At 41.5% G+C, this 25992-nt stretch overlaps 1 protein-coding gene across 7 annotated transcripts in view; it reads left to right on the top strand.

Moving 5' to 3' along the window:
* CEP192 (centrosomal protein 192) overlaps positions 1 to 25992 on the top strand; it is a 93480-nt gene that overhangs the window by 21815 nt on the left and 45673 nt on the right. For all 7 annotated transcript variants that reach the window (XM_027088634.1, XM_027088633.1, XM_027088631.1 and 4 more), the window contains 9 exons: positions 3763 to 4123; positions 4552 to 4695; positions 10468 to 10532; positions 11099 to 11308; positions 13491 to 13617; positions 14224 to 14342; positions 18185 to 19013; positions 19104 to 19230; positions 25060 to 25231. In XM_027088634.1, the coding sequence (XP_026944435.1) occupies positions 3763 to 4123; positions 4552 to 4695; positions 10468 to 10532; positions 11099 to 11308; positions 13491 to 13617; positions 14224 to 14342; positions 18185 to 19013; positions 19104 to 19230; positions 25060 to 25231 (2154 nt within the window). The remainder of the gene's footprint in view (positions 1 to 3762; positions 4124 to 4551; positions 4696 to 10467; positions 10533 to 11098; positions 11309 to 13490; positions 13618 to 14223; positions 14343 to 18184; positions 19014 to 19103; positions 19231 to 25059; positions 25232 to 25992) is intronic.

Raw genomic sequence — 25992 nt, 5'->3', positions numbered from 1 at the left:
AAACTTAAGCTTTTGGTTTTCTTTGGATTCTGTTTTCCCCAGATACAAACTGATGAGAAATACCTTTCCTGTCCTTTCCTGCTACTGCTTACCTTTCCCTCACCTATAGAAAAATTAAAAGAATGGTGCACTGAACATCTGTATACTCTTGTCCAGATTAGCCAGTTGTGAACATTTTTTTTGCCATCTTTGTGTTTTCTTTGTCCCTCCATAAGTACTTTTTTACTGAGTCATTTAAAAGTAAGTTGCAGGGCTTCCCTAGTGGCACAGTGGTTGGGAGTCCTCCTGCCAATGCAGGGGACATGGGTTCGAGCCCTGGTCTGGGAAGATCCCACATGCCGCGGAGCAACTGGGCCTGTGTGCCACAGCTGCTGAGCCTGCGCCCTAGAGCCCGTGTGCCACAACGGCTGAAGCCCGCGCGCCTGGAGCGCGTGCTCCACAACGGGAGGGCACCACGGTGAGAAGCCTGGGCGCCGCAGCAGGAAGTGGCCCCCGCTTGCCACGGCTGTGGAAAGCCCATGCACAGCAACAAGGACCCAACACAGCCAAAACTAAATAAATAAAATAAATTTATTTTTTAAAGTAAGTTGCAGATATTATGACATTTCACCCTAATACATCTGCATTTACCTCCTGTGAATAAGGACTTTTTCCTACATAATCACAATTCTCTTATCTAACTTTGATATTGTGATTTAAATTAATATACAGTTCATATTCAAATTTATCCACTTGTCTCCAAATGTCCTTTACTTTTGTTGTTTTTGATCCAGGCTTTAATCAGGGATTACACTTGTATTTGGTTGCCATGACTTGGAGTTCTTTCATGTCATTAAACTTTTTGTAAAATCTAGGCCTGTTGTTTTATAAAATGACCCATATGGTAGATATAGCTGACTGCTTTCCTCCTCCTGATTAGATTGAACATTTTCCCCTTGAACAGATTGACTCTAAACATAAGCATTGTTGTATACTCTGTGTCCCATTGGGAGGCCTGTCAGCCCACTTGTCTCCTGTTGGTGATGCTGTTGGACCATCTTGATGAATATGGTGTTGGCCAGATGCCTCCTTGACCCCCTTTGTTATCAGGAAGTAGTCTGTGGGATTTCAGTTACTTTCATTGCCTCCTCCTGAAACCCCACCTCCTAAGAGACCTTTGGATTGCTTTTATTTTTCCCCTTCTCCTCACATTTCCTAACTCTCAAGTTTTGCTGAGTTACACTGTCCAAGTGTAGACAGAGACCTATTTTTATTTTTTTTAATTTATTTATTTGGGTGTGCCGGGTCTTTGTTGTTGCTGCGTGTGGGATCTTCCTTGCAGCATGTGGGATCTCTAGTTGTGGCACTTGGGATCTTTAGTTGCAGCATGGGAACTCTTAGTTGCAGCATGTGGAATGTAGTTCTCTGACCAGGGATCGAACCTGGGCCCCCTGCATCGGGAGCGCGGAGTTCTAGCCACTGGACCACCAGGGAAGTCCCAACAGAGACCTATTTTGTGTTGAGGTTTCAAAACTATCAGAGCAGCTGTATACCCCCGACTCGCCCCCCTCCGCTTTTTTTTGGACAAACCCTTGTGACTTTCAATAGCAGCGAGGGAGCTGCTCTGCTCCGTAGGAAACCCTTACCTGGAATTGGTCACCAACCAGTGGCTTCACTTCAGGTTTCCTCTGCCTCCACCTGGGAGGGTTGTCGCATGGCCATGGTCAGTCACAGTCCCACAGGTGGTAGCTTCGCCCTGTTGGCCTGCAGAGCACATGGATTGTCTGCATTCTTTATTCAGTGTTTTCAGGTGCTTTGCAGAGGAGAGAGCTGGTTTCCTATGTTCTGGTTCTTTTTAGTCTTTGTTAGTATCCTATGTGAAAAATAGTTGTCTAATTTAAATGTCAGTTCTTTGTCTCCTTTGTCTTTTTTTCTATTGGGATATTCGTATTTTAACTCTTGTTTTTATAAGCTTTCTGTGTTAAGGAGATATTTTGATCTTTATTTTTTTATTTTGATTTTTGGCTCGGACAGGAGACATATATCTCCTCACAGTTCTGGAGGCTGGGAGTCCGGATCTAGGTGTGGGCAGGGCTGGTTCCTCCTGAGGCTTCTCTCCTTGGCCTGGAGACGGCAGCTTCTCCCTGCGTCCTCACAGGGTCTCCCTTTCCTGGTCCTCATGTATTTCAGGCTTTAGTGTTTTTGTTAGTTTCCTAGGCCTGCCAGAACAAATTACCAGAATTTTGCTAGCTTAAAACAACAGAAATTTATTTTCTCACAATTCTTGAGGCCAGAGTCTGAAAACAAGGTGTTGAAAGGGCTAAGCTCCCACCAGAGGCTCCTTCCTGCCTCTTGCAGCCTCTGGGGCTCTGGTGTTCCTTAGTTCAGGGCAGCGTCACTCCAGTATCCACCTCCATTTTCATGTGGCCTGTCCCTCTCTCTCTGTGTCCCTCTGAGGTCTTCCTCATGGGGTTTAAGGCCTGCCCCAAATCCAAGATGATCTCAAGATCTTTAACTTAATTGCATCTGCAAAGACCCTGTTTCTGAATAAGGTCGCAATTTGCAGGTATCACCTGGGGGTAAGACTTGGACACATCTTTTTTGGGAGATTCAATTTAACCCACAGAAATTTTATACTACGAAGATATTATTCACTGAAGAATATAAAACTATCCATCTGTATTTCCTCCTAGTACTTTTACATGTAAATCTTTAAGTCATCTGGAGTTTTATTTTGAGATAAGGTAGAGATTGTTTATTTTTTGTATAACGTTGTTGCAAAATCACCCGGTTAATAAATGGTGGCACTGGAATTTAAATGTATGATCTTATTTCAAAGTCTGTGTCTTGTCTTTTATATAGAACTACCTCCTTTTAGTATCCTAACTTTGAAAAACCTTGCCTATGAGGCTGTTTTTGTTGTTAATACATCTTATAGCAGAAAAGACTGCTGTTTTAAGGCTTCATTGGCACTTGAGATAGTGGTGGCTGAGTGTCTGAGAAGAGGGTTGTGGGCATGCAAGTCCCTTTCAGCAGTTGTTATTTTAGGAAAGAGTGAGCAGTGCCCTTTGGGAAGGTATGTTGGAGAGCGTGGTTTTGAGGCACTGGCTTAATCTGCCGTGTTTGAGGCAGTTGTTCTTGAACTCTTCAGGGTTGTTTGTAGTATTTGCTGTTTTACTCCTATTAAAAGTTATTAAGGGACTTACCTGGTGGTCCAGTGGTTACGACTTCATGGTCCCAATGCAGTGGGCCCGGGTGTGATCCCCGGTCAGGGAACTAAGATCCCACATACCACAGCTAAGCCCGCGTGCTGCAACTAGAGAAACCTATGCACCACAACGAAGAGCCTGCGCAGCCAAAAATGAATGAATGAATAAATAAAATAAAAATAACTTAAAGTTATTAATATTTGTGTTTTCAGAGTCTGTTAATAATATTAATTTTATGAGTCTGGCCACACTGATGGTCTTCCCATCCTTTTAGAGACTTTCAGTGATAATTACAAAAGTTAAACTGACATTTCTAACATCCTGTGCTGTAGTGAGCATATTGTCCCCACTTTTGGTATCTGAATCTGTTGGTGTGTGTTTGCCATGACCACATTTTGAATTTTGGTTTTGGTAAGTTCCTTACGATTGGTCCACATATAGTCTGGAAGAATATTGTGTAGTCTGTTCCTTTCTAGAATAAATATATTATGTCAACTGTATAACTTTTTTGGTTGTTTTGGAACGAGTTATGAAAAACAAAACTTATTTCTGGTCTGTTATTTAATTTTTAAAGGAAAGCGGAAGAGAAGAAGTTCTGGCGAAGACTCTCAGGGCTGCTAATGCGAAACTTAACCCGGTTTACTTTCACGACACAAATGCCAGTAAAGGTGATTTTGGATTGATAGACCCTTTAAAGCTGGATGCAGGATCTCCTCATCAAAATAAGCATTTGGCGTCAGACTCAGAAACAGTTTTGCCTGTGGATAGATTTTTAGACACTGAGATGCCTCAAGTGTCCATTCAAAAAAATGTGGATGTAGCATCTTTGAAGTCTGTTAGTGACAATGCATTTAATTCCGCTGACGCTCTGTGGTCACCCACTAGTGAAAGGCAAACGTGTGAATGTTATGAATCCGTTGGAAAGAGCAAGGACCGTAAGTGGGCCTTTTTTTTTTTCCAAAATAAAAGTAAGAAGTATGTAAAAATGCTTATACACATTTTGAATAGGATATATTTCCAAGTGAAACTTCCTTAATCTTTCATATTAAAATATTTAAGTGTTCTGTGGATTAAAAAATGGTGTCTTTACTCACAGATCTGGTGGAAATGTGCCTTTCTAACTATTAGTCATCTTTTCCTTCCTCCCTCTCCTCCATGATGGACTTTTACTGTGATTAAGGCTGGATTTTTCACCATCAGAGAGATACTTTTCTTTTGGGGAAATGGATTTTCCTTTAATTAGTTTTGGGCAGATTTCAGTACTGTTGATAACTAAGATAAGTCAACTAAATAAAATTAAGAATATTCTATCATTTTATTTGTTGCATGTGTCATTGGATGTCTCTGGAATTTTATTTTCTAGAAACGGATCTATCACAGAGTGTGGTCTATCAGAATGAGGAGGGCAGATGGGTCACTGATCTTGCCTATTACACAGCTTTTGATAAAGAACAAGATGTAAATGTGTCTCTAAGTGATGAGATGAATGAAGACTTCAGATCTGGCTGTAAGTGTATTGATAGCCTCTGCTCTGAACCATTTTCATTTTCTGACGGTGTTCTGAGATTACCATGTACATCTTGGTCGGCCACATCAAATCCCTTCTGGATACGTACTTAGCACTTCACTTGTTTCTCTAGGAACAGAGGCTTGAGTCAGTCATTGCTAATCACTGGACTGAGCCGAGCCTTTCCCTAAGTAAGGACAGTGAGTCACTTTAGAGCATGTGTGTTGCAGTTAGTAGCACCTTAGGCTTTACTTTCTCACTTTATAAATTGTCTTGAACAAAAGAACTATTCTGATAAATGGGCAGTTCCAAAAGCCAATCCATTTTAGAGTAAAAGCTCAGTAATGAAGAAACGGGAGAAAAGTGTCGAGAAAGATAAATGAAATCTCAGAGGATGAGAGCATTAGGAACCTCAGTTAGATTTGTTAATTAGCAGAATCTCTGACCGTGAAAGGAAAACGCTGCAGAACGCACAGCATTGTGAGCCTTGGCCTGTGGACATTTGCTGTGCCACTGAGGCCTCTAGGGCCTGAGCGCCTTTAAACCCGGAATGAGGAAAGACAACAAGGAGCCTGTCAAGCCCAGTCGTACTTTTCTTTTTTTTTTTTGTGGTACGTGGGCCTCTCACTGTTGTGGCCTCTCCCGTTGTGGAGCACAGGCTCCGGACGCGCAGGCTCAGCGGCCATGGCTCACGGGCCCAGCCGCTCCGTGGCATGTGGGATCTTCCCAGACCGGAGCACAAACCCGTGTCCCTTGCATCGGCAGGCGGACTCTCAACCACTGCACCACCAGGGAAGCCCCCCTCAGTCTTATTTTTAATAGGCTCAGAAGGTGCCAGAGGAAGAAGTTACTCTAACAGCTGCTTGTACTAAGCTGTTCCTAATGTCCATTGATGTGGAAGTACAGAGATCAGTCGATAAGGCATGTTTCCAGCCCTTAGGAAACTGTCCATCAGCTAAGAGGGATAAGATGAGAATACAGAACAACAGCATCGTTTGGAGTTGAGAGGAGGAATAACTTTTGCATGAGTGGGTAGCAGAGGATTTTATATAGGAAGTGGATTTTGAGGTAGAGTTTCAACAGGTAAATATTTTGGGCATGAGAAGTTCCAAGTGGATAGAAAACCCAAAGAAAGAGGATGAGATGAGGAAGCATGGGCGTGTCTTGAGAATGGTAAATAACCCAGCGTGGCTGGCATTTACGGCAAGACATGGGAAGGGGAGAGTAACGCGACATGGTGAGATGAAGCCAGAGTGGTAAGACTGGGCCAGGGATCGGGTGGGGCTGGACTGCATGCTGAGCCGTGCCTGGTGGGCACTTGGGAGCCTCTGAAGATGCTTGTCCAGCTTGCTTTGTGAGTCTCCCTCTGGCCTCGATGGTCGGTTAAATGGTAGGTTCCTTAGGGTGTTGTAGAAATCGGGGTGTCACAGTGAGAATGAGAAGAAAATAGCTCATGAGGGACGTGGAGATAAAATTGCTAGGATTTGGTGACTGGATTTCAGCGGATAGTAGAGAGGTAAGTAAAGATGGGGGTTTGGGGTCTAAGTTATTTTGAGAAAATGGCAGTACCATTAACTGAGATGGGAAAAATCAGAAGACATGGTAAAATTTTGGATGATTGTGGTTTGAGGTGGGGATATTCAGTAGTTGGAAATATGAGTCAGAAATTGGAGGTTAAGGTATAGTTGTCAGTGATATCTTGATTTACAAAGGACAGTAGGCACAGGCTGGACACTGGTTAGGGACCCTGTCACTTGAAAAGTCATCAGTTGTGGAATTTTCATGTGTTGCTGGTGAGAGTGTGAATTGATAAAACCATTTGGAACTTGTTTGGCAGTATCTTATGAAGGTGAACTTTACGAACTTCATAGTTTATGACCCAATAATTCTACACCCAAGTATATACCTAGTGTTCAGGGTGTATATATTCACCAAAAGACATACACTAAAATGTTTGTAGCAGCACTATGTGTATTAGTCTCAAACTAGAAACTCCCAAATTCCCATTGACCTTGGAATGGATTGTGTTTATACCTACTTTGGAATGCTGTGTAGCAATGGGAATGAAGGATGTGTAGCTACTTGCGGCAGCGTGATGAATTTCACAAACATGTTGAATGAGATAAGGCTGACTAGCAATATATGCCGTGTATGTAGCCAGCTCTGTGGAGTAAGAAGCAAGGATAGTGGCTACCCTCGGGTTGGCATGCCATGACAGGAGGCAAGCTCAGGGGGCGTTTTGGGTGCTGGCATGTTTTCTTTCTTGATCTGGGGTGTTGATCTGGCAACACAGATGTGTTCAGATTGTGAGAATTCATTGAGTTGCACACTTATGTACACTTTTTAATGTATATTATACTTTGGTAAAAAGTTTTTAAAAGTTAGTGATGAAGCTGAGAAAAAAATTTGCAATTCATATTACAGAGTGAGGGCCCATTTCCCAAATATGTAAATTGTGCTAATAAACAAGAAAAAGACCAACTACTCAGTGTAGAACTGGGCAAAGGGTGTAAACAGCTTATAGAAAAGGAAATTAAAAGTCAGTTCCCCTGGGAACTATTCTTCAGCTACACCTGCACAGATATATAGGATGTGTGTGTACATTGTTCATCATCACAGAAGGTTGGAAGCAACGTGGATGTACAAAACAGGAACTAATTAGATAAGGTACATCTATACGAGGGGGTACCCTGTGGCCGTAATAAAAGGAAACGGAGCTCTTTAGGTACTGGTAAGGGAAAGATCACCAAAATAAATTATTTAAAATCTTATTCCGACATTTGCATAAAGAGGTGGAAGAAGGAAAGACATACATATTTGTAAATACATACAGTGGAAAGATTAAAAAAAAAGAAACTAATTACAGGGCTCCCTAGCTACTTGTAGAACTCAAAGGTCAGTAGGTTCTCAACTAGTGAGGGGTTTCACGGGGTGCTGCATATGTTGGTTGCTTCTGGAGGTGTGGGAAGTGGGACCAGTGATGAGGGAGACTTGCAGTATTGTATTCTGTTACGTCTTTTGGTTAATTTCTAAGAACTCTTTTTTTTTGCGGTACGTGGGCCTCTCTTGTGGCCTCTCCCATTGCGGAGCACAGGCTCTGGACGCGCAGGCTCAGTGGCCATGGCTCACAGGCCCAGCCACTCCATGGCATGTGGGATCTTCCTGGACCGGGGCATGAACCCGCGTCCCCTGCATACCGCTTTGCCACCAGGGAAGCCCTAAGAACTCTTTATTGAAGCAGAATGTACCTATGCCTTCTGCATTTAGAACTATGTGGGCATGTTACTATTAAAGGTGAAATATGATAAAATAGATAGTGGAGGAATTTCATGAAACCATCTGTGTGGTTAGGGAATGAACAGAAGCTGAGTAGGAAAGGATGACTAGCACTGGTGGTGAGGAAATGGAGAAGATGATTATTGAAAACTATGGAAAAGTTTGATGGGAGGAAAGAAAGGATGAAGTAGTCAAGGGGAATTGGGCTGGGGGAGCGTGAATGGAATGGGAGACTTTATACGACGGGAAAAGAAATGTTGAAAATGTAAGAGGAGATACTCAGAAGAGGAAGCTTGGACCAAGGGCATAATTTTATAATAACAAGGCAGTTTTATTTATTTATAAATGAATAATTTAATTTTTTTGGCTGTGCCGTGCAGCTTGTGGGTTTTAGTTCCCTGACCAGGGATCGAGCCCATGCCCCCTGCAGTGGAAGCATGGAGTCCTAACCACTGGACCTCCAGGGAAGTCCTCAAAGTAGTTTTGAATGAAACTTAAAACTTCCCCATTCCCACTTCCCCATTTCTGCCTCCCCCTCTCTGACAGCTCAGCCATGTGAGCTGCCACTTCTGCTTGTGGCCTAGGATTTAAACATCGGGCAGGGGATGGGGAACGGTATTGCTGCTTCAGAATTTAACAACAAAAGCGTTCAGGTGGCACTGGAGAGGACTGTGTTTGCAGATTTGGCAAAAAATTGGGCAGAGATTCTTGTAAGAAATGAAGTTCTGCTTTTTTATAATCTGTGAGTGATTTCTGATGAGCATACATGGTAACAATGTCACTGTAGACTTTTCTTTAATTGAAGAGTCTTAAAGTCCAGAGAAAAAGTACTCAGGAGTATAATAAAATAGCATTTGGAGCTGTTTACTTAATGATTTTAAAAATACAATATTTTAACTCATTGAAGTAAATTAAGTTTTTCTGGGTTACCTTCTTACGATCTGATTTCCTATTTACCCTCTCCTGGCTTTTAGATTTGGTTGGTTGATACTTTTCACACTTTAGAGCAGTGGTTTTTAACACTTTGAGTCATGGACCCCACAGAGAATCTTCATAGAAAAATATTTCCTGTGGAAGAAGGAAATATTGTGACTTCTGGAGCTTCCTGGCTCTCCCGATGCTCGTTCATAGACTTGTAGGCTCAGAACGTGTTTATGTGGGAGGTGGTGGGATCGCAAAGTAAGGAACCAGCACTGCCCTGACAAGTCAGAATCCTGAGCTACTTCTGGTGGGTGTTCTCCTCTCCCTGCTGGAAACAGCCTCCTGTGTCTGTTCTCATTTTGTCTCTCAAGGTGTTAGTGTTGGGCCCTCAGGGCTTCCAGAAGGGTAGTTTGGATTGGGTTAGCCCCTGATGGACTGATGAGAGTAGGGACATCTATCTTGTTTGGGCCACGAGTGGACTGTCCCTTCTGGGTTGCTGTTCACTCCTCCCCTTCCAGCCACTCAGCCACTGTCTGGAAGCACCAGGCAGAGGCAGAATGGGTAGCAGATGGGAAGTCCAGAGTCTAACCTGCAGACTTTTCTGATTCAGCCAACATGTTTAAAATCCTTTTAAATTCTAATGCCTTAAGCAGGATCATTTGCTGTTCAGCCTGCCTCTGTCCTCTCTCCCCATTGTGTTACACCTGGCCCTCTGCTCACTTACCACAGCCTTGTGGCCTTGGCCTAGAGATGGAGGGCTGCGTGCCCATTGGTTTCCCTAAGGTGAACTGAGTTGCTCATTCAGAACTTTGAGGGCAGACACTGGGTGAACACTTGTTCCTGTTTGCCTAGGCTATGGGGTTTGCTGGGATGTGGGATATTTCCTTTCAAAAACTAGGACGGGGCTTCCCTGGTGGCGCAGTGGTTGAGAGTCCGCCTGCCGATGCAGGGGACACGGGTTCATGCCCCGGTCCGGGAAGATCCCACATGCCGCGGAGCGGCTGGGCCTGTGAGCCATGGCCGCTGAGCCTGCGTGTCCGGAGCCTGTGCTCCGCAACGGGAGAGGCCACAACAGTGAGAGGCCCGCATACCGCAAAAAACAAAAACAAAAACAAAAACTAGGACAGTCCTGGGTGTTGGGACAAACAGGTAGTTGGCACCCCAGCAGACATCTTCATGACAAATTTACATAGTGGCTTGTCCATCTGATGTTCCAGATGAAATTCCATGGGTATTCATGGGCAGGTACCTTAACTCATGTGTGCCAAACTGCAAGGCTGAAGTTAATGTGAATCTTTTATAAAAAGCTTACATTATAAAGCCCCATTAGTAAGTTAGGACAAGTTAGTACCTGATGAAATCAATCACAGTAGGGTGTTTATTACCAAAAGTTTCAGAACCACATGCTCTTATTGTGCTTAATACAGATGCATCAGTTCTGTGATGGAAGCTTTCACATACTTCTTTCAGTTTTATTTCTTTAATATTTCATTTTCCTAACTATGTTATATTTATATGCTAGTATTTAATTAGGCATCAGTGCAATATAATTATAAAACTTATTCTTTTTTTAAGCTGATGCATTGGATTTGATTGCACAAGATGAAGAAGAATTTAATAAAGAGCATCAGTTTATGCAGGTTTGTATTTTATTGACATTAACCAAAGTTTAGAGTTTTTCTTGTATTTAAATGTAGGCAAAATGTTCATTTCTTTCTGAAAAGATACATAGTGAGTATAGAATTATATCTTGATTTTTCTCATGTTTAGACAATTTCTGCCTTTTCCTTCAGACTCTAAATTATTAATTGAGAAAAAGCTGGCATACTGAAATAATGTTTATTAGTTCACTTAAAATTGCCTTAATAGGCTTCAAAGATATTGTTTTTTACCATGTTTTAAAATGAGGGAGTTTAGTGCTATTCGTTTTTATTTGAAGATGTACTCCTTTCTAAAGATTTGTATTAATGACAATCAGTCTTTGACTTAAGCAATATGTTAAAACAATGCATATCATAACTCAGGTATTAAAAAATTTCTCTTTTTCTGAACTTTATTACCTTTATTAGCTGCTTAAGCTTGAACTTGTCCACATTTTAAAAAATTTTAAATATTTAAATTTCCTTAGTGAAATTTGTATTTTTATATATTAGAAAAACAGAAGGCTTGCTGGAGAAATGAAATGAAATGATGACTTTCTTCCTAGGAAGAAAATATAGATGCCCAGAACACTTCAGTTGCCCTAGGGGATACATCGTGGGGAACTTCAGTCAATTATGGTCTGTTGAGGAGATCACTTAGCACATCAGATTTGGACAAAGACGATGCCACTTATTTACGTCTGTCTTTAGGAGAGTTCTTTGCTCAAAGGTCTGAAGCTCTCGGTTGCCTTGGTGGTGGTTACAATGTGAAAAGAGTAAGTACCATGTGTTCTAGAAGTGGTTAAATTCACTTGCCCTTATGTTTTGAAGGTTATGATGGTGTAGCTAGATCAGAGTATCTTTAAAGCAGAGACAGGATAGGGACTGCATGGTGGAATAGTGGTAAAGAGCTTCAGTTTTTTAGTGGCTGTACCCTGACTGCAGTCCTAGCTCTGTCCTTTAACTAGTTCTGTGGCATGGAACAATGTATTTAACTCCTCTGTGCCTTGATTTTCCAATTTCTAGAATGGAATACTGCCTTATAGAGTTTTGGGGGGGATACTGTGATAGTGCACGTACAGTGTTTAGCACGGCCTCAAGTGCATTAAGTACTCCATCCCTGTTAGTTGCTGTTTCATTGGTTGCTGATGTTATATCATTGGTTGTGGGAAGAATTCAAAGATTCATTTTTTAAACCTCTGGTCTAAAAACATGTTTTGAAATATAGGAGTGTTTTGGTTTTTTAAAATGTACATGTAAAAAGTTTTAAATGCAAGTGATAGTGGTAGATTGTATGAAGGAGTGAGGAGAAGCTGTGTCGCCTGTGAGGGTCAGAGTGGTGTCTGAGGAGGGGCACTGGGGTGGTGCCCGAATGGTGGGGAGGAGGCAGCGTGTTCCCAGAAAAGTCTTGGAGGTGGGAGCTGGAGGGTATATCGGAGAAGCAGAGAGTAGGCCCACAGCTCGTGTGAGTGGGCTTCGGGTCGGTGGTCTGATGGCAGAAGTAGACAAGGGCCAGGTCATGAGGGGCCCTTGCAGGGCTCGGGTTCATCTCAAGGAAACTTGCTTGGAGGCAGGGTGCCCGGCCCATCTCCAGGTGTGACAGGAGCCGGTGGAGGAGGTTCCTGAGCCTCAGAGGAGGAGAAGCAGGCAGAGGCTTAGCACGTGGCGGAGATGCCATGAAGGCCGAGGCCTAGGATGGCAGTACGGAAACAAAAGTTCTAGGGTTCAGGATTTCCTCTGGAGGTAGAGTCGAAGGACCTGTTGGTGAATTTCATGGAGGGACATAGTGCTGTCGGAGGGAGTGTGTATTAAAGTAGGATTTCACTAAGAGTATAATTTTAAACAGCTAGGGTGTTAGAAGTTGACTTACAGGAAAATTTGAAACTGAACTGTGGGTCCTGTCTATGCAGTGAATTAAAGAATGAGAGTAAATACTTAGGCAGATTTTTCTGCCTGGATGGATTGGTTTTGACATTATAAGAGAAGTTGAAGCATAACTGAATTCCTTTCTGAACAGCTGGACAAAACACCATACAGTGGAAAGATGGATCTGTCATTTTGTATTAGTTATGAAATGTTACTTGGTTCAAGTTGCTGGATCAAGGGAGGAAATCCTCGAGTGAAGATTGATCAAAAATTGAGTGCATTAGTGAATTTGCTTTTCAGGTCTATCATGAGAGCTCTGGAAGGAAGCCAGGTGGGAATTCCCTGCCCTTGAGCAAGGTCCGTGAATGTGACCTTCTGAACGCTCATCTAGGGCAGTAGGAATGTATCTCATCTTAATACAGATTTTCAAGGACATATTTATTGTGTAAAATAAAATACGCTTGTAAGTACTGTAAGTTCCAGGAAGACAGGAAGTTTTATATCTTTTTTCTCACTGACATGTCACTGATGATTATTACCAGTGCCTGACACATAGCAGGTGCTCAGTAACAATTACTGGAGGAACAAAGTATCATTTCTGGGTTGTTTTAATTTGGATTTCTTAGTAAGGGCAAATTATTTGATAATATTCATTCTGATGATTAAAGATAGCTAGCAGTAAGGAAATAAAAGGTCCTGTCTGGACTTGTAAAGTTCATTTCTAGTAATTTATGTTATTTTGTGTTTTTTTGTTTGTTTGTTTTTGGCTGCGTCGGGTCTTGACTGCAGTGCGCGGGCTTCTCTCTAGTTGCGGCATGTGGGCTCAGTAGTTGTGGTGTGGGGTCTTAGTTGCCCCATGGCATGTGAGATCTTAGTTCCCTGACAAGGGATCGAACCCGTGTCCCCTGCATTGGAAGGTGGATTCTTAACCACTGGACCACCAGAGAAGTCCCAACATACGTTTAAATGGAAAAATCAGAATCATTTTGTTGAAATCAATTTTAGCTAGGTTACCACTATTAGGATAAAATAGTCTAGAATTTCTCAAAGCAGTTGAAAACTAAGGAAATAATTGGCATGTTTATTTTGTAGCCATCATTTGGTTATTTTATTAGATCACCAGAGAAGAGAGAACCTATTGCTCTAATAAGAAAATCAGATGTATCAAGAAGTAATTTGGAGAAAGAAATGGCTCATCTTAACCATGGTCTATTTTCAGGTAATGGATTAAATGAAGTTTTTTTTTAACCTGTAAGTTAGTGGTTGTGTGATCATGTTCTTTATGTGGAAGAAAGTAATGTATATACCACTTTGAATTTTTTGAGTATTAGTTACAGATTTGATTTTTATATAACTTCACATTGCCTTTTCAATCTAAAGTAGAAACAAGTCAGCCAAAATTCACCTAAATCCTTTTGTAAGAACAAAAGTAAATGAAATACAATCTGTTCAAGTGGTTGGGTTAACTTTGGCCTATTAAACTGCTGAGTTAATGAATTTTAGCTATTATATTTATTATTTAGGTGGACTTTTAAAGAGAAGTTCTCAGATTTGGACTGTGATAGTATAAATATGATAAATATTGTGATGAATATTTAAAATCAGACTTTCTTGGTTAACATAACAATTATCAAGCAGCTACTTTTTGCTAGTATAATGCCTCGTGCATTGTATCATGAAATTGTATAAAATGTGCTTTAGTCCTTAAAGAGCCTATATTCCAGTGGGGGGTGGGGGGGTTGGGATATTTAGTGGTCCTTATCCCACGGATTGTTTCTGTGAGATAGTATATAGATGTAAGTTGAATATTACATATTTTCTACAGGAGATTTAAAGGCACAGCTAAGTGAAGGATCAGTTACACTTCAGGCTGAAGAACTGGAGAGTATTTCACAAGTGGATGAAAATGATGTGACATTAACTGCCAATAAAGGGAAAACAGAGGTATTTTAAGCCTTTCATGAAGGAAAGCTAAAACCTCGCTGTCATAATTCTCATACAAGATCAAGATAAAGTCACATGTAAAAAATGCATAACATTTTTCTTACTCAATTTTATTACAAGTATCCTTTAAATATTATCAGTGTACAATAAATGTACGAAGAGTTTATAAAACAAACTTACAGTCAGTGAGTTATCACAGCTTATACACCCATGTACACCCCAGGTCAGGAAAGAGAGCGTTGCCCACAGCCCAGGAGCCATTTTTTTGTTCCTTCTGAACACTACTTCCTCCTGTCTGACCTATGACACTGTATCAGTTTCACCCGTTTGTGAACTTTATATACAAGAAATCATGTAGTAGCATATATATATATTTTTTAAATATAAATTTATTTATTTGTTTATTTTTGGCTGCGTTGGGTCTTTGTTGCTGCGTGCGGGCTTTTCTGTAGTTGCAGCGAGTGGGCGCCACTCTTCGTTGTGGTGAGCGGGGGCTACTCTTTGTTGCGGTGCGTGGGCTCCTCATTGCATTGTGGTGGCTTCTCTTGTTGTGGAGCACAGGTTCTAGGCACGTGGGCTTCAGTAGTTGTGGCTTGTGGGCTCTAGAGCGCAGGCTCAGTAGTTGTGGCGCACAGGCTTAGTTGCTCCGTGGCATGTGGGATCTTCCCATACCAGGGATCGAACCTGTGTCCCCTGCATTGGCAGGCAGATTCTTAATCACTGTGCCACCAGGGAAGTCCCAGTAGCATATATTTGTCTTCGTTTTTTTCCACTTAGGTTTGCAAGATGCAACTGTGATAAGTATAATAGTTAATTTTCATTGCTGTATTGTATTCTATTACGAATATTCTGTCATTGATATATTCACCCTACTGTTGATGGATATTTGGGATCTGTCTTATGTCAATATGACACTGTTAAAATAGTGTAGTTTTATAGTAGGTCTTGATATCTAGCAGAATAAGTCTTCCCCTCTTATTTTTCTTTAAAAGTATCTTGGCTGTTCTTGTTCTTTACATTCCCATATATATTTTGAAGTCAGATTGTCACCTTTCACAACCAACTAGCAACCCTGCTGAGCTTTAAGTTGGGATTGTGTTTAATCTGTAGAACGGTGAAACTGACATCTTTATAATATTGAATCTTCTAATCCAAGAAGATTACAGGTCCCTCCATTTAAGTTCTAATTCCTCTCTGTATTTTTTTTTTTTTTTTTTTTTTTTTTTTTTTTTTTTTTTGGGCCTCTTTTTTTTTTTGTCTCTCCCGTTGCGGAGCACAGGCTCCGGACACGCAGGCTCAGCAGCCATGGCTCACTGGCCTAGCCGCTCCGTGGCATGTGAGATCTTCCTGGACCGGGGCACGAACCCGTGTCCCCTGCATCGGCAGGCGGACTCTCAGCCACTGCGCCACCAGGGAAGCCCTCCTCTCAGTATTTTATGGGGCTTTTTTTGTGCAGAGATTTTAACACATCATTTGTTAGATTTCTTTCTGAATTGTTTGAAGTGGTGTTTTAATATTATCTTTCTGAACTTAATTTTCCCTTTGTTGTGGCTAAACAGAAATACATGTTTTTTAATATACTTACCTTATATCCAGCAAGCGTGCTAAATTCATTTTTATTTATGGATTCTTTGGATTTTTCTGTATATGCACTTACATTATCTGAGAATACCAACAGTTTTGTTCCTTTCTAATTTTTATGCCTTCATTTCTTTGTCTGGCCTTACTTGACTGCATCTTAGAACAGTGAATAGAAGTGGTGATGTTGGGTTTCCCTGACTCAGAGGGAAAATTTTCAATAGTATTTTGTCTTTAAATTTGATGGATGCTCTAGGTTTTTATTTATCATCAGGTTTTTTAAATTCCCTTCTAATATTTGTTTGCTAGTTTTATTTTAATTGATAAGGAGGTTGAATTTTGTCCAGTGCTGTTTTGCATCTATCTAGGTGAACATGAGTTTTCTTTTGGTGATGTGGTGAGTTACATGACATGGTTTTGAATATTAAAGCTGCTCTTCTCCACTTGGGTCATGATACATTATCATTTTTATAGATGGTTAGATTCAGTTTGATAATAATTTATTTAGAATTTTGCATATGTGTTCACAAGTGGGTTGATGCTCTTTCTTACCATGTCCTTGTTTGGTTTTGGTACCAAGGTTTTGCTGGTCTCATTTTTCTTATTTTCTGGAAGGTTTTTGTAAGACATACTAATTTTTTTTTAATTAATTAATTATTTTTGGCTGTGTTGGTTCTTCGTTGCTGCACGCTGGCTTTCTCTGGTTGCGTTGAGCAGGGACTACTCTTCGTTGTGTGCGGGCTTCTCCTTGTGGTGGCTTCTCTTGTTGCAGAGCATGGGCTCTAAGCACGCGGGCTTCAGTAGTTGTGACACGTGGGCTCAGTAGTTGTGGCTCGGGGGCTCTAGAGCATGGACTCTAGAGTGCAGGCTCAGTACTTGTGGCGCATGGGCTTAGTTGCTCCGCAGCATGTGGGATCTTCCCAGACCAGGGCTCTAACCCGTGTCCCCTGCATTGGCAGATGGATTCTTAACCACTGTGCCACCAGGGAACCCCCTGTCCATTGGATTCTTAATTTTTCATTGTATTTTTTAATTATAGAATTTACATTTAGTTCTTTCTTGATAATTTCTAGTCTTCCGTTGAGTTCTTAATGTTGTTTTTAATTCCTTAAGTATGTTTTAGATTTAGATGTGTTTTAGACTCTGATAATCCACTGTCTGCAAGCCCCACAGTTGTGTTTTTCTGTGATGTGGGCCACATTACCTTGGAACATTGTGTGTCATTCATTGATAGAGGAGTGGACTTTTACAGGAAAAGTTGCTGAAATATTTGAGGCCATGGGAGATCTTCCAGGCAGGATTTTTGGCTGCTTCTGAGCGAGGAACAGTAGCAGTCTCAGGTTGCTTTAATTCAGTTATTGGGATTGAGCTGATTGGAGCTTGGCCTCCAGTCCCCCTGAGGGCCACCTTTACTCCTAGGGAGTAGCCCTCTGTGGTCTCGTCCTAAAGCATGGATGTTTACCATGGTCACCGCCTTCCCCTCATCACTGGCAAACTCTGAACCTGATTTTTGTACCCTTACTCCCATAGAGCAGCTTTTCTTAGCTTCTTTTTAAAAAATTATCGTTTCAAAAAAGATTTTCTTAGCTTCTTAAGCTTCCTGATGTCTTAGCAGTAGCCTCTTCCTAAAGCAGCTACCCTGGGGTGGAGCATCCCTGGGACTGGGCTCACCTCTATGGGATGCTTTCTTCTCTTGGATTTTGGCCCCATAGTTTTTTATTCCTTTTTTGGCTCTCCAGCGCCTTCTAAGACATGTTTTCGGATATGCTGTCTAATTGCTGTCAGCAAGAGTTGGTTTGCATCACTTAGTCTGCTATTACTAGAGGCAGAAGTCTTAATTTGCATTTTTTAATATTGCTTTGCTGTTGGTTCCATTTCATTATTTTACCCCTGGTTTCTATTTATGTCTTGCTTATAAATCTAACAATTGAATGAAATTACCAGTAATCATAATTGCAGTCACTGTGGCTCAATGGCTTCTCAATTTCAGTATTTCAATTTTTTGGTTTTAAATTATTTTCTGATTCAGTTTTAGCATTTCTTTAACTCCTGAAGGGTTTTTTTTGAACAACTGATGAACCGACTTTGTAAGTGACCGAGTACTCTACAAATCAAGTTGATAGCAGCTGTCTTTTTTCATTAGGAGGTTTAACTGGTATACCATTAATTTCTTGTTGCCGTCAGATCTTATGTAGCACTTACAAATAAAGCTTAAACTAATATGTGCTTGTCCATGGAACTGATGTGAACTTTCTCATTTCTAGGACACTTTCCTCATCAACAGCAAACCCCAGAGACGCACAGGCGAACTGCCTAGCGGTGGTGATTCTGTGCTGAGGATAAGCACCATTGCTTCTGCCATCGCAGATGCATCAGTGAACGCTGACCCCTCCCAGCTCGCTGCCATGATCAAGGCACTTTCAAATAAAACCCGAGAGAAGACTTCTCAGGACGATGGTAAACAAAAGCACTGTTCGGCTGTGTCTCATTTCTTACCTAATGAGCTGGAAAAAAGTAATGGATCCAACGCATTTGATATGGAGAAATACCTTAAAAAAACAGAAATTAGTAGATATGAAAGTGGAATGGACAACTTTTCAAGAGCTGGTGTGTCTGATGCTTGGGATTTATCTTTGTCCAAAGAACGGACTACACATGACATCCATGCAGTGGACCTGGGTGCTACTAGCATAAGTGTAAGGAAGCCAGAAGAAGACACAGCAGCTGGTTTTTATGGTGAAAGTGGAGAGAGCGTGGACCAGGCATCACTGAGAACGATAAACTCTTCAAATTCAGTTCTTACAAATATGGGAGAGAGAGAGGGTGCAGGGGTTGATGTGAAGACACATTCCATTGACCATAAATCACCAGATTCTGGTGATGGTGAAAAAGCTGCCTCCGTATCCATTCCAGCCCTTGATAGCTCATTAGTCAGGAACCCCAGGGTAGTATCCCTCTGGCTGTCAGAAGAGCATGAAGACACACAGAATAGTAGAAAATATCAGAGGCAAAATGAGTATGTTAGTGAGACAAGTAACAGTGAAAAGCATGTGACTTTTGAAAACCATTCCATAATCTCACCTAAAAGTGTTGGTAAGTGTCAGAGTAATTGGTCACATTCAAAAAATTACACAGAGTGGTTTTTTTTTTCTGTTCTCATTGGAAAATACACCTTTCTGGTAGATTTGAAAAATCCCTCTCCTGAGTGTGGTGGACGTGGCTCGGAGGATGACCAGGATAGCTTCCGACCTTCCACTTCTCCACTGAGTCATTCTTCTCCTAGTGAGATTTCTGGAAATAGTTTATCAGGGTAGGTGCTTAACCTTTTTTTTTTTTTTTCTAAGTAATAAAGTACATGCTCAGTGTAGGAAAATTGGAACAAAGTGTAAAGAAAATTAGTTATCTATAGCTTCGTCTCTCAGAAGTAACTGTTATATTTTGTGAACTTCTTTCAAGATATTTTTCTTTGCAAATTTTCATACCCTGCTTTTTTCACTTATTAAAATAATTCCTACATTTAAAAGAAAATTAATGTTATAGACTGCATAATGAATCTGTCACATTTTATTTGGTGCTTCTGGTCGATACTGGTGATACTATATTTTACCTTTTTTGTTTGTTTGCCATTTTAATGATACTGAGATGAACAACTTTGCTTATAAAATTTTTCCTGTGTTTTAACTGATTTCCTCAGAAGTGAAATTACCAAGTCAGGGATAAGAATATTTTCAGGCTCTCTGGATTAGCAAACTATTTTCTAAAAGAGTCTTAAAGACTTGCACTCTTACCATCTGTGTTTGTTGAAGGTGTGCATTCTACTGTTTTCTTATCAGCATTTTAAATAACTTTTAATTTTGGATTTTTTTTATCTTACAGTATTATTTGTGTTTTTAATACTAATGAGATTGATAAGTGCTTTTTCAAAGGTTAGGATAAGAATCCTAATATTTTACATGTTTTAGCATAACCTGTAGGGTAACTTAAGCTTCAAGTTATAAGATCTTTTTAATTTTTCAAAAATGCCTTAAGTCAACATTGTTTCAAAAGTTTACACATATACAGGTATATGTGTGTGTCCATAGAACTTTGAACAGTGTGAATGTAATGCTTCATCAGATGTGTTTGTGTATTTGTGTATAAATGTGCACGTGTGTGTGTTTCCCTCCATTAAGCTCATTGTCTGCCTCGTTCTCCAGTCCTCTAACCAGGAGCTGCTATTGCTGGTTTCTTAGGTTTCCTTCTGGTCTTTGTGCACATACACAGATATGAGTGTATATTCTTATTTTCATCCCTCTTTATAGTCAATAGAGGGTCCTTTACACACTTCTTATGTTTTGCTACACAAGGTTACTTATCCCAGCCTTATCTGTATTGCTTTGCACGCATGCAGATGTATTACAGGATAAATTCTTGGAAATGAGATTGTTGGGTCGAAGAGTATATGCATTCACGTTCCTATTTAAATTAGTACAACCCTCTGTAGAGGTTGTGTTAGTTTAATTTTCCACCAACAGTTTAGGAAAGAGCTTGTTTCCCACAACCTCACCAACAGAATGTTTATCAAATTTTTTGTTGACAGTCTGATAGGTGAAAAAAAACTATTTCAGTATAACTTTAAATCATGAGTGATGATGAGCATCTTTTCCTTTATATTTCCTTTTGTATCATATATCTATTCATGTTTGTTGCCCATTTTTCTCATGAACTGTTAGTCTCTTTTGTCTCCATTTCTCGGAGCCCTTGACGTATTAGGGAAAGTGGGTAGCCCTTTGTTTGTGACATGAGTTATACAGTTCCTAGTCTTTAGAAGGTTTTTTCCTTTCTTGTATTTTTTGCTCTCCCGGATACTTAGCTCTAGCTTACCCACACCATTTCTGATGAATATGCAAAATCCAGGAGCATCTTGGGAAACACATAATAGGTAACTTGGATATCAAATATAATTTCAATTTGTTTCAAACTATTGAACATTTATGATAATTTCACTGCTTAGGTAAAATTTTCTGCTTATTAAAATCTTTCCATAGAGGAACATATAAAAGATCTTTTATAAAGCCATAAAAGAAAAAATCCATAGATTTAATAAAATAAACTTTCTGTATGGCAACAGTTTTTGCCTCAGAATTGACTTGATCTTTTTGTAAGCTTTATGCCAAAGATGCTTTCAAGTCTAATAAGATCTTTCAAGTCTAGTAACCTTGTTAGGCTATGTCTCTATGTTGACCTCATGGCCACCTTGCCCTGTCACACAGCACCCTTTCAGTATGTGGAGTCAAGCATTCTTTTATTTAGGAAAGGTTTTTTTTTTAAATTACTTATTAAGATATTGGTCCTGACCCCAGGAACTCTAGTCTTGCATATGTGGGATCTGCATTTATTTTGTTTGTAATCCTTTCTTTAAGAACTTATTTTAGAATAATTGTAGATCCACAGGAAGTTGCAAAGATAGTATAGAGAGACCCCATGTCCCTCCCCAGCTCCCCCAGATGCTGCACAGAATCACCACTTGTGCAATCACTTGTCCTGGGCAGGGCAAGTGGGTAGAATTGTGTCATTTTATCACAGGTGTGAATGTGTGTAACCACCTCCACAATCAGAGACATAGAACTTTGCCATCACCACAGTGACCTGCCTCTTTCTTACTTTTTCATTTTGTTTGCATTTCACATTTCTGATTTCTAGATTCCTTGTAGTATTTTCTTTTTTGTTTCTTAACCCCCGTGTACTTTCCAGTTTCATCTTGTTTTCTATGATCTTGACATTTTAAAAAATTGTATATGAAGGCATTTAATAACAACTGTAAGTGCTCTATAAAGACATATTGTTATGATTTTTTTTCCTTCACCTGCCCTTTACTGCATGATCAGAGACAGAATGCTGGGCTGGATGGTCTCAGTTTTGGACCCACCTGTTTTTTCTTTTGCCCCTAAGAAAATACACTTATTCATTAAGTGTAGGAAACATATCTTAGGGGGATACTGAACTTTCTCATGAACTTGGTCAGATATTTTGAATGAGAGCGTCACGTTGACCTTTCTAAAGTGACTGTTGGTGGGCTTCCTTCTCCCTACGGGTCAGCCACCTGCACCCACACCCCCACCTCTCAGCCACGGCCAGACTGCAGCCTTAGGGGGAAAGAAACTGGACACCAGCAGATTCTGAGGTTCGTTCTCCTGTCCCTTCTCCTGCTGCATGATAGGCGTTCCTGCCGAGGCCGAGCATCCAGCTCCATTTTATCTTCCTGCTTTCGCTCATCTCCTTTTTTTCTCATCAGCTTAAATGAACATGCTGGCGTCTTGTGGCTGATTTTCCTGCGCACAGTTCTCTCTTCCACTGAGGAGACTTTGTTTCCTGTTGCCTGTGACTCCCTCCTCCTCCTGCACCCAGCAGCTGGTACTGCCTCTCTGGGCATCCATGCCTGTTTTCTTTTTCCTCATCTTTGTGCTTTTTTTTTTTTTTTTGGTCTGTTTGTTTAAATTTTTTTATTATTTTATTTTCTGGCTGAGTTGGGTCTTCGTTGCGGCACGCAGGATCTTTTGTTTTACCGTGCAGGCTCTTTGTTGCGGCGTACGGGCTTCTCTCTAGTTGTGGCGGGCAGCTTTTCTCACTCTAGTTGTCTCGCACGGGCTCGCATGGGCTCTGTAGTTTGCGGCACATGGGCTGTCTGGTTGAGGCACACAGGCTCAATAGTTGTGGCGCACAGGCTTAGTTGCCCCGAGGCATGTGAAATCTTGGTTCCCCGACCAGGGATCGAACCCACATCCCCTGCATTGGAAGGCGGATTCTTTACCACTGGACCACCAGAGAAGTCCCTCATCTTCGTTTCTTTATGTGTTCTCCCTGTGTTGCGGGGTAGCCGAGCTGTTCAAGTGTTTATCCTTTATATCACTGATTTTCTGTAGCATCAGCTATGCTTTCATGGCTTCCAATGTGGACATTCATTTTGTATTCATTTCTTTTTATTGAAATCCTTCTTGTACTTTTGTATTATGGTAAAATGAGTTTCATGGGTTTTTTTCAGGTTTTTCCAGTTCATTAAGTTTTTTATGTAATTTTTAAAAATATTTATTTATTTATTTGATTCTGCCGGGTCTTAGTTGCGGCAGGTGGGCTCCTTAGTTGTGACATGCGAGCTCTTAGTTGCAGCATGTGGGATGTAGTTCCCTGACCAGGGATCGAACCTGGGCCCCCTGCATTGGGAGTGTGGAGTCTTAACGACTGTGCCACCAGGGAAGTCCCATACTCATTAAGTTTCTTAATATTCACGGTGAAATGTTGGTCAGAATGTTGATCTGTTGAGTGGCCACATCTTTCTGGTGAGAGCCCTTTATCTACTGAGTTTGCTGCTCACCAGTTTTCCTGCTGGCTGGTCTTCCAGCGTCCAGCCAGCTTCCAGCAGGTCCGTAGTGCTGATTTAGAGCTTCTAATTCCAGAATTGCCTTGAGGTTCTGTGTGGCTGGCACCTTGGCAGTTTTTGGCTTCCTTTGGAGTCTGACATCCGGACTGAAATTTCTCTTCTTTTGTTTGTGTGTTCTTACAGTTCACTTCTCATTGCTTGAAGTAATACAACCTAAATGCATTCGTTCATTTCGACCAAAGGAGCTAGACTCAGCACGTACCCCAGTACCCAGAACTCTTTTCCTGCTGCCCCATGGTGTCTGTGTGAGTATGTGTGTGCATGTGTGTGTGCGCATGTGCATACAGAACCCACGCAGGTGCATGTTATTCAGTGACTAAAGAGGACCTGAAGCAATTTGGTTAATATTTTGTCTCCATTGGTTAGAGATTCACTAACTAGTATTGTGTCAGGGCTGTCTTGATTTGGTCCTTTTAAAAATCCAGAATTCAAAATAGGATTTTCTCTCTGTGTCCGCTGGCCACCTGAGTATTCTGAACTTTGTGCACAAAAATGATGGGTAAAATTCAGTCAGATTAAGGGCTGACTTGAAACTAAATGGCAGAGTATTCAGGGGATGCGGCAGCTGTTTCCAGAGGCGGCTGTGACGGTGTTTCCCACCCAGTGTGATTTTGCACTCTGCCTTGAGGGGCAGCTTGGCCCTCTCCTCTGTTGGGCTGGCCTGGCCCTGTGCTGGGGACTACCTGACAGAATATGGCACATGTATTAAATAGATGCAGGAGCTTATTATTTATTGCTTTATAACTTTTTTTTTACTTAATATATTCTGAACATCTTTCTGAGTCAATGGTTAGTAGTCAACAGCATGATTTAAAATAGCTACATAGTGTTTTATTGTGTGTCTGTGCCATAATTTCAATAGCCTCCTTTCTCCTACATGACGTTTAAGATTGCCTACGTTTTATTGATAGTGATATATGATGTATTCTTTTAGCGAATCTTTATAATTAGCACTAATTTTTTTCTTAGGATTAATCTCTAGATGTATAACACCTGAGTCAAGGGGCTTTTGCTATGCATGCTTGATAGCTCAGCCGAGAGTTGCACTGCTCCTATTCCTGCCCGTGGTGTGGCTCTTCCCATCTCTTTGATTGTTTTCATCTTTGCTCTTTTTTTTTTTTTTAACAATCTGTATCAAAGATCTTTATTTATTTTTGCGGTACATGGGCCTCTCACTGTTGTGGCCTCTCCTGTTGCAGAGCACAGGCTCCAGATGCACAGGCTCAGTGGCCATGGCTCACGGGCCTAGCCGCTCCGTGGCATGTGGGATCTTCCCGGACCGGGGCACGAACCCGTGTCCCCTGCATCGGCAGGTGGACTCTCAGCCACTGCGCCACCAGGGAAGCCCCATCTTTGCTCTTTGAGGGCAGGAATTGGCGAGTGCTCTGCTCATTGCTCTATATCAGGTATTCAGTAAACTTTTGCTGAATGAACAGCTAACAATGTTATGTGACTGTATATGAAATTTATTAATGAAACTGCCACAACATTTTTCTTTTTCAGTAGCTTACCAGATACTTCATTCAGTAGGACTATGATTTACAGTTTTAGATAATTAAGGGTGAAAAGAATTGAGTCTAGGGTTGAGTTGTATATGGCAGCTGGGACAGACGGTAGTGCAGGTTGACAGGGTTGTAGGCAAGCAGGAAGGGCTTTCTGCCAGTGTAGACGATGTTAAGTGAAGGGATGGACAAGTCCAGGCACAGGTGTTCTCTCTTCCAGGTGTGCCCTGGAGTCTTTCAGTTCAGCAGCTCACCTGCAAAAGCACCCCTGTGAGAGGGAGTCATCCCAGCTGACGAGTCCACAGGCCAGCATCAGCAGGCTGACTTACATGTCTGAACAAGAGAGCACCTGTCCCGCCACGGCCTCAGATCGTGGCCTTAAGGACCACCAGGTGGGAGCACTTTTGTTATTTCTTTACTCAGGCTTCTGGAGCTGAAGTCTTACTGATGTAGGACTCAGACTTGAGTTCAGGCCTAATTTCTGTTGCTCTTTTAACTTTAAAATAAGTGTGTGTGTGTGTTTTGCTCGTGCTGGGTAGGCACTACAAGTACAAATATTTTAGCATCTGCCATCAAAAAGCTCTCAGTCTGGTGGAGGCCGTGCAAGACATGCCGTGTAGTGAAATGCACTGTGAGAGATTCAGGAGGCGACTGATAATCTGACCAGGTGGCGAGTCCAGTGAAGCTTGGTGGGAGGACTGTCTGGAATCAGGCATGGGGGAGGCAGGGAATTGCAAAACACGCTGCATTTGAGAGCCCCCAAGAAGTTTGGAATGGCTTCGGTGAATCATCTACATGGAGGAGGGGAGGCCAGACCACGACATCGTGGATGTAACATTTGGGAGTTTGAAGGCTCTTAAGTAGGACACAGACCTGCTCTGTGTTGTTTTGAAAGCTCCTTGCAGTGGAGGAGGCACTGAGGGGTGAGGTTAGAACCAGGAGGATTTGACACCAGACGGCCGGAGTTGTCAGGCGAGGGGCAGCACAGGCTCAGGCCAGGGTCATGGCCATGGGGGTGGGAGGGAAGCAGAGAGGTCTGAGAGATTTGTGTGGGAGAAGCTAGAATTTTACTACCTAGGTGTGTTTCATGAACGCGACAGTGTTCAGTTTGTAATGAGCTGCGTATGACTTGCGGTGTGCAGTGCAGACCTCC

The sequence above is a fragment of the Aethalodelphis obliquidens genome, unplaced genomic scaffold, assembly GCF_003676395.1.
Source record: "Aethalodelphis obliquidens isolate GAN/ISIS:26980383/991018 unplaced genomic scaffold, ASM367639v1 scaffold63, whole genome shotgun sequence".
In the NCBI taxonomy this organism is placed as follows: Eukaryota; Metazoa; Chordata; class Mammalia; order Artiodactyla; family Delphinidae; genus Aethalodelphis; species Aethalodelphis obliquidens.
Note: the sequence above shows the minus strand (reverse complement) of the source record. Positions and strands in the feature narration are given on the sequence as shown.